General features: G+C 59.3%; 1 protein-coding gene across 1 annotated transcript; it reads left to right on the top strand.

Annotated features, from left to right (window-relative positions):
* The first annotated feature begins 3,138 nt into the window (after positions 1 to 3,138).
* LOC139596980 (taste receptor cell protein 1-like) lies at positions 3,139 to 7,377 on the top strand. Its single transcript, XM_071441816.1, has 11 exons — positions 3,139 to 3,515; positions 4,124 to 4,278; positions 4,692 to 4,795; positions 4,905 to 4,963; positions 5,209 to 5,345; positions 5,426 to 5,550; positions 5,684 to 5,742; positions 6,075 to 6,229; positions 6,594 to 6,700; positions 6,805 to 6,918; positions 7,116 to 7,377. Exons 1-11 carry the CDS (start codon positions 3,466 to 3,468, stop codon positions 7,158 to 7,160), a joined length of 1,110 nt encoding a protein of 369 aa, XP_071297917.1. The 5' UTR covers positions 3,139 to 3,465; the 3' UTR covers positions 7,161 to 7,377.
* The last annotated feature ends 508 nt before the right edge of the window (positions 7,378 to 7,885 follow it).

The raw sequence follows: 7,885 nt of genomic DNA, 5'->3' as shown, positions 1-7,885 counted from the left end.
CATGCCCTGTTTCTGTCTCTGCTTCCCAGCATGGGCACAACGGGACCTTCCTGGGGCTGGAGGGTCCCCAGATCCCCCACCCCATGCACTTCCTCTCTTCTCCCTGCAGCAAGCCACAAGTGCTGTGCCCAGCCCCTCTGTGCCATCACTGGGGGCTGGATCCAGTGTCCAGGGTGCCACCACAGGAGCACATCCCAGCCCTCACAAACCCCACGGGTGACAGCCTGGGAAAAGGCTGCTGGTGCATGTCTGAGCACCAGAAACTGGGCAGGAGAGTCTGGGGTGCTCAGGGATGCAGCCTGGGCTGAGCCAGTGGGACCCCTTGAGACTCTCCCACTTGTGAGCCTCCATCAGGCACAGAATCTGCCTGATCCAAAAGGCCAAGTGCTGCAATCCACATTTGTCAGCCCCAGCTGGTGGAGCCCAGCAGGTGAACACTGCCACAGCCTCACAAACAGGGAGTTTTGGGGAGCATCAGCAGGGTTTGGGGATCATCCTGCCTGGAGGGACAAGCCCACCCCCCTTCTGCTACTGAGTGCTCCATGAGGAGCAGAGGGAAGCTGAGACCCCTCCAGTTTCACCTGGGGAAGCTCAGATGAGTTTGTGTTAATTGGGAGCAGCTGGGACAGAGCCACATCCTCCCCTGGGAAAGCAGATAAAAGCCAGGTCTTGGCTGGGCCTTGGTGCTCTCTCCTCCTGGGCTGCTGCCAGGTGAGGGGTGCTGGGGGGGGCCTGGCCCTCCTTGGGGAGGTTTCTGGGGATAAGGAGGGTGTTTGGGGCAGGGAATGAGGGAATTCCTGAGCCCGGGGCTGTTACAACCCTGGGAGCTTCCCAGGAGGTGCTGAGGCTCGGCACAGCCTTTCCTGAGCTGGGAGCCTGCTGGGGACAAGGGAGTGGTTTTAATGAGGAGCTCAGGGGATGGGAAGCTTGGGAATGGGACAGGCACTGGGATGTGGGAGCTGCAGAGACTCACCCTCAATCTCCTGCTGTCCCTCTCCACAGCTGAGCTCTCGCCGTGGCCTCTCCCGAGAGGAGCCGAGGGGTCGGAGCACCGAGAGTCCCCCGGGCGCCGCTGGTGCCCTGCAGGCAGGAACCGGGCAGGAACGATGCTCCGTGCTGCGAGGGGAGGGGCTGCGGGCACAGCCGCGTGTCCTGCTGCCCGCGGGGCTGTCCCTGCCCGCAGCCTGTGCTGCAGAGCCCTCCTGCTGCTGGCCGTGTGTGTGTGCGCCACTGCTGTCCCCTACGGCCTGGCTGCTCTGGCTGCTGTCACCTGGGCTCCCCCGGGCTCACCAGCCTCCCAGCCAGGGGTGGGTGACACTCTGGGGACAGCCTGTGGGGACCTGCTCTCCTCGGGCTGCTTCCCAGAGATCCAGGGAGTTGTGAGCCCCGGGGAACAGAGCCTGGGGACACAGACTGCAGCCACAAGGACATCGGAGACCTCCCTGCAGGGGCAGCCTGGCTCTGGGGACAGGGACGGGCTCAGGCTGGGCACAGCAATGGCTGTCACATTGTCCCCCATACCGTGGCCTGGCAAAAGGGTGCCTGCTGCCCCAGCCCGGCTCTTCCAGCCTGAGGGTGTCCCCAGCCCTGGCACCTGGGGTCACCTTGCTCGGGGTGGCCTCCACAGAGCAGGACCAGGTGGTGCCACACAGATGCCAGCAGTGACTGCAGCTGGTGGCCTGGGGCAGCCAGCGGGCACAGCAGAGCCCCAGAGCCCACTGAGGGGCTCTGAGGCCACCTCCAGAGCTGGGAGTGAGCCAGCTGCTGGGGTCCCTGCCACCTCCCAGCTATGGCTGCACCCTCCTGCCCTCCCCACAGCTACTCCTGGCCCCTCTGCAGGGGCTGCAGTGACACAGATGCCACCCAACCAACTGGTGCCACTCCAAGGGGCAGCTGTGGGGTCTCAGGTCCCACCTGATGTTCCCGCACGGGCACTGATGGGTGCTGGCTCCTGGAGCCCCAGCCCAGCAGAGCAGGTGGTGGCCTCTGCTCTGCCAGCACAGGGGACACCCAGCTGGGCCCAGCTGAGTCCTGACACACTGGGGGTGTCTCCTGCCCTGGCACCAGAGGGGCTCTGGGACACTGCTGGCACTGCCCTGCCTGGGGCAGCTGCTCCCTTGGTGGATGCTGGGTTGGCCCCGGCTCCAGGAAATGGTTCTGGACTCCTGGATGCTGTCCTGGCATCACTTCCTGCCTCTGCAGCAGCTCCTGCTGCCCACCATCAGCACCTGCTGGCTTCTTCCCTTCCCACGGTGGCCTCTGGGGCTCCTGCTGTCACCCTGGGGACCCAGAGTGAGTGGCCTTCTCCCCCTGCACAGCCCATGTCCATGGGAGCCTCCCTAGCACAGCCCAGGGCTTCCAGCCCTGCAGGTCCCACCATGACTGGGATGGGCTCCACAGCCCCTGATGTCACCCCAGAGCTTGGACAGATGTTTGTGACGGGAGAATCCAGGACAGCATCAGTGGGAGCCATTCCCACTCCAGCAGGAGCTCCAGGGCCCAGCCCTGCCAGCCCAGGCTCCGTGCCTGCCCCCTGCTCCACGGACCCAGCTCTGCAGCATGGCTCTGAGCCTGGGCACCTCACTGCTGCCAGCAGCAGTGTGACCTCTCCATCCTGCCTGCTGAGCTCTCTTGGGGCTGGGCATGCAGCCAGCTCCCTGCCCAGCTCCCAGAGCCTGGCTGTGCCCACAGCCCTGACCCTCCGTGCCCACGCCGTGTCCAGTGGCTCCAGCGCTTCCCAGAACTCCTCCACAGGCACGGAGCAGCTCCCTGCAGCCACCAGAGAGGCCTCCAGCCCAGCTGAGCTGATGACAAAGGGCAGACCTGGCTCCACAGGGACAAACCCCCCTGCATCCCAACCCTGCAGCCTGCCCTTGCCCACCCAGCCTGTGCACATGCTGCCCCTGCAATTCCGGCTGCTGGGCATCGCCTACGCCCCGGCTCTGGGCAGCAGGAATTCCCAGAGCTACCGGCAGCTGGAGGGAGATGTGACACTGATGGTGGGTGCTGCAGGTGCCTGGGGCACATTTGGCACTTTGGGCTCTGGGGTGGTGCCAGGCCCTGCTGGGGGGAGCAGCCTGAGTGCTGCACCAACCCTTGGCTGGTTGGGTGCCCACCTGAGCAGGGTGGGGGTGGGCAAACCCTGGCACTGCTCCACTGGAGCTTGGTTTGAGCTGGGACTGGGCTCTCCTCGCCCCTGGCAGCTAGCAGGGCCCTGGCACAGGGTATTATTGCTGGGGTATTCCCTCCCAGGATGGGGGTGGTGGCTCTGGGTATCCCAGCTCATGCCCAGGCATTCCCAGAGGGCTGGCACTCCATGGGGTGCCAGCGTGCCCTCCCCTGGCAGCCTGAGCTGACTTCCCTCTATTTATTGCCCACCTGCTCCTGCATTTCCCCTTCTCATGGGGGAGCTTAGAAAACCTCCTCAATTAATTACCAGGTGCTTCTTCCTTCCAGCTCAACCAGATGCTGTCCAGCTACGAGAGCTTCCTGCAGGCAAATGTCCTCGAGTTCATGTAAGTGTGCATCTGCTCTGGAGGGCTGGGGTTTGTAGAACCAGAGGCCTCAGGGAGCCACCCTGGCCTTAAAGAGAGTCCTGAGTAGGAGAGCAACTTGTTACACTTTGATAGAGACTCTGTTCCCTTGGGAAAGGTGCATTCCAGAGGAATGGCTGCAGCCATAAACACCACGGGTGAATGTTTTTCCTTTGGCTCCAGAAGGCTGGGAGGTGGATGTTGGAGTGAATGGCTGATAAGGGCAGAAACCTTGTGTGCTTTAATGAATGTTTGATGGTGGAGGCTGTTTTGGCTTTCCTCTTACATACATATTCCTGAGACATTCTTCAACCTTTCCCATGCTAGAAACATAAATATTGGAGTGTGTGCAATAAAGATGGATCCTGCTGGATGAAGCAGTGGTCTCTCTTTGTTTTTTTTCCAAGCTGCTGCAGCTTTGGCTTGGAGGGAAGGGTTTGCCCAGAAAATGCTCCAGACAGGAGCATTGAGGGGTTTCACTCCCTCCCTGGTGTCACCATCCCAAGGGATCCCTGTCTGAATTCCTGGATAAATGCACCTGGAAAGAATAAAGCAGTAGGTGTGCTGCCCACTGTCTCCTGTCCCTCCAGGAATGGCTCAGTGGTGGTGAGAGGGGAGGTTCTGTTCCGGGGGGATGCTCCTGCTCCCACCAACTCCCACCTGATCCGCACAGTGGTCACAGAGGCAAGCAAGGGAAGGAGCATCTTCAGCTGGCAGCTGGAGCCCCAGTCTCTCCAGTCTGCTGGTAAGTGCTGAAGATCTTCCCACAGCAGGGCTGCTGCCAGGTGCCCTCCTTGTGCCTCTCTCCAAGCCAAAACCCATGCAGTTTGGGTTCCAGGCTTTTTCTTCACTGAACATCCCTGTGTAAAGCCACTGTAAGGATGTGGAGGGTGGTGGAGGGCACATCTGTAGCAGCTGGACCTGTGTGGGCCAGGGCTTCTGCTCAGCTCCCTGGCCTCCCCTCTTTGCCCCAGCTCTGCTGTGCTGGGAAATGGTTTATCCCAACCCCTTCCCACATTCAAAGGGATCCCTCCTCACTCAGCTGCCCTGCTGCTTTCTGCTTTTGGTGTGTGGCCATGGATGAGCTCTGGGCTGAACACTATCTCGCAAGGAGGCTGCAGGAACAGGTCTGAGTGTAACTCTTCCCAACTCCCTTAGGCTTCAGCCTGGAGAACCTGGACCCAGAGAAGCTGTCCATCTCCCTCACTGGCTCCCAGCTTGGGGTGGACAGGATGGATCTTATGGAGAGGCTGGTCAGAGAGGTATGCCAAGCCTTGGGGGCTCTTCCAAAGGGAATGGGCACAGCCTGGGTGCTGGATTAACCTGTGCTAAACAGGGGAAGGTGTGAACTGTTGTCTCCTCCCTGCACAGGTAACTGCATCTGTCAGTGGCCTCTACCATGTGAGGAACTTCACCATCTCCCAGCTCAGGTATGGGGTGCAGCTACTCCTCTGCCAACCTCTTAATTTCATTGCCCTCACTCTGTCCTGTGCCCTCTGCAGCTCATCAGCTGTGCTGCAAGGATGGAGATGGGAAAATCTGGGAGGGGATGTGCAGCTGGAGCAAACTGGAATTGAGCCCCTTCTGTGGGGATCTCAGGAGAAAATCACCAGTACAGGTGCTGGGGCCGGGTCCCAACCCTCCTGCCTTGCTCAGAGCTCTTCTCTCCCCTCAGGAACCTGGGTGGCAACACGGAGATCACTGGAGACCTCTACCTAGACACAGTTGTTCATGCTGATGTTACGGAGGTCCTGGAAGCCCTGACTGCGCTCTCAGGCCTCTCCATGGACCTGAGCTCCATCTCTGTGGAGGGTAAGGATGGGTCCCTGTGTGTGCTGTGGGCAGGGTCGCTGCCAAATGTGCTCAGCCAGTGCTTGTTTCCTGTTCCTCAGGGTCCAAGCTGGGTCTGCTCGTGTACCCTCTGTCCTTCGTCGTCACCAACAGACCCTTCAGCCAGAAGCTTCAGGATCCTCTCTCTGCAGAGCACCACAATCTCTCCAGGGACCTTGGTGATGCGGTAGGAATGGGGCTGGTGGGAGGAGGGCATTGATGTCCTCCCAGTGGGGTGAGAAGGGAGGGAGAGGGGCTGGTTTGGGGTGTCCAAACTGCCCCAAAAGCTGGCAGGGAGCTGAGCACACCTTTTCTTCCAGGTGGCCAGAGCCCTGAGGGATTACCCATCCTTCCTGCTAGCCATCATCAAAGAATTCCTGTGAGTGGGAGCAGGGGTTCTGCTGGGCAGGGCTGTACAGGGGCAGGGAGGGCTCCCTTCAGCCATCAGCCAGCAGGTCACGGCTGACAGCTGCACGGTTTTGGTGACAGAAGGATTTGCAGAGGAAGCTGAGGTCAAGCATTAAGCCATTGTAGCAGTGGTGACTTGCTGGATCTCCAGGGATGTCCCTTCCATCCCAGGGCTCCCTGAGTGCAGAGATCTCTTCCTGCTGAGCAAATCCCTCTGTGAGGAGGCTGGGAGTGCCCACCCATCCCACTGTGGGGTCATGATGGGATGGCAGCTGCTGGAGCTGTTCCCAACCCTGTCTGCAGGCCTGGCTCCTTGCTCTGCCATGGGAACATGATCTTCCGGCACCCTGCTCCAACCAGCGTGCAGGTGCTGAAGACCCTCGTGCGCTCGGTGGGGCCAAACCAGGCTCTGGCTGGCTCTGACATCCATGTGGATCCATTCTCTCTCTCTGTGGGAGGTAAGCTCCCCTCTGGCACCTGGGTACCTGAGCTCCACAGGCCCCATGCCTGCACTGTGAGCAGGGTGGATCCACAGCTGACCCCATCCTGATCCCTTGTGTGCAGAGAGGCTCAGGTGTCTTGGCTGCTGAGGTGAGCAGGCAGTGACATTTAGTAACAGTTGTGCCCTTTGCCTCTGCATGGCCTGGGGCATTGGGCTTGGGGACTTTCTGCTGCAGGCTGGTGTGGGATGGGAGGAGAAGGCATGGAGGGAGTGGAACAGGAGTTCATAAATCCCCTGTGCTTGTCCTGGGGCAGAGGGTGGCTGGCAGCCCGTGGGGCAAAGCTGCTGCTCCAGGCTCTCAGTGCTCTGCTTTGCTCCAGAGGACACCCTGGAGCGTCCCAGGCCCCAGCCAGGCTTCCCAGCCTATGGAGTGGCCTTGGTGGTCATCGGTGGCCTCTGCATCGTGGCTGCGCCCGTCGTGCTCGTGGTGAGGGCCAGTTCTGTCTGCTGGGCTGGGCCAGCAGCCCTGGGCTGGGCTGAGGGGCTCTGTGGAGCCAGCTGGGGCTGCAGTGCCTGTGCTCTCTTCCCCAGTGCCTGGGCACCAAGAGGCTGGGCTGGCAGACAGGAGGAGCCCTTTGGGACAGAAGAGACCCTGAAGTGGGGGTCCAGACGTTGGAAATGGATAACCAGGGCTTCTGGACAGAGGTGAGTGGCCTTTGCCTCCCTTGGATTATCTTCTGTGCCTGGGAGCTGGTCTTTCTGCAGCTCACAGGTTCTCCTGTTAGCTGGTGAGGATCTCTGGGGTTGGAGAAACCTGTGAGAGCTGGAGGGCAGGGACTCTCACTCCTGCCTTCACTGGAGGTGTTTCAAGTGCCTTCTTCCCTCTTCCCTCTCCCCTGCAGGACCCTGAGGATGGTCACTTTGAGTGGCAAAGCACTTCTGCCTGAGGAGAGAAGCAGCAGCAGCTGGGGGGAGCTTGGAGAGGGGCTGTGTGTGGGAAGGAGATGCTGAGAAGCTCTCCCTGACCCTGTGGCAGCAGCTGCCAGGTGCTCCCTGAGCAGAATGCAGACTCAGGTGTGTAGAGGAATAATTTTGTAAATTTTATATCTTAAATAAACTGTTTGTAGACCGTGAAACCCAGTTGTGAAGGATGTGTGTCTGCTGTGGGGGTGGTGTTGAACCCACCTCCCTCCCTGGCTCCCAGTACCCTCCAGCCATGTGCTGCTGCTCTAACTGGTGCTGCAAGCTGGGCTTGGTCCTCTGCAGCTCTGGGATAACAGCCCTCATGCTGGGGAGGTAAAAAAGCAAGGATGTGCATGCCAGGGACCAGCCAGAGAGCTAACCTGGTCTAAGAGATGCATAACAGCTAGAGAACAAAGAAGGATCCTGAAATGACACGTGTATTTTAGATAATTACACAGAGATGATAAAGCATAGAAGAAGCCAGCTATAAGTACACTAATTTCATCTTATGAATAATGCCTATTATTAAATTGGTCAATTCCCATCATGTAATCAATATATCAGCAATAACCCTCTCAGGAAGTTGAGATAATACCTTCCTAAACAGTCATGCTTATGACAGGAAACTAAAACAAAGGAAAACACTAAAACAGCTTACAATCAATAACAGCCAAAATGTAGAATCATCACTGCCTCTTACTGTGTTATC

The sequence above is a fragment of the Agelaius tricolor genome, unplaced genomic scaffold, assembly GCF_023055355.1.
Source record: "Agelaius tricolor isolate 1412-34295 unplaced genomic scaffold, bAgeTri1.0.p SCAF_16, whole genome shotgun sequence".
Taxonomy (NCBI): domain Eukaryota; kingdom Metazoa; phylum Chordata; class Aves; order Passeriformes; family Icteridae; genus Agelaius; species Agelaius tricolor.
This window is presented reverse-complemented; position numbering and strand designations above follow the sequence as displayed.

Coding starts and splice junctions, on each gene's coding strand:
- LOC139596980 (XM_071441816.1), top strand. CDS start 3,466: ATGCTGTCCAGCTACGAGAGCTTCCTGCAGGCAAATGTCCTCGAGTTC. Junction 6,230..6,593: donor ATTCTCTCTCTCTGTGGGAG/GTAAGCTCCCCT, acceptor GCTTTGCTCCAG/AGGACACCCTGGAGCGTCCC. Junction 6,701..6,804: donor CTGCGCCCGTCGTGCTCGTG/GTGAGGGCCAGT, acceptor TCTCTTCCCCAG/TGCCTGGGCACCAAGAGGCT.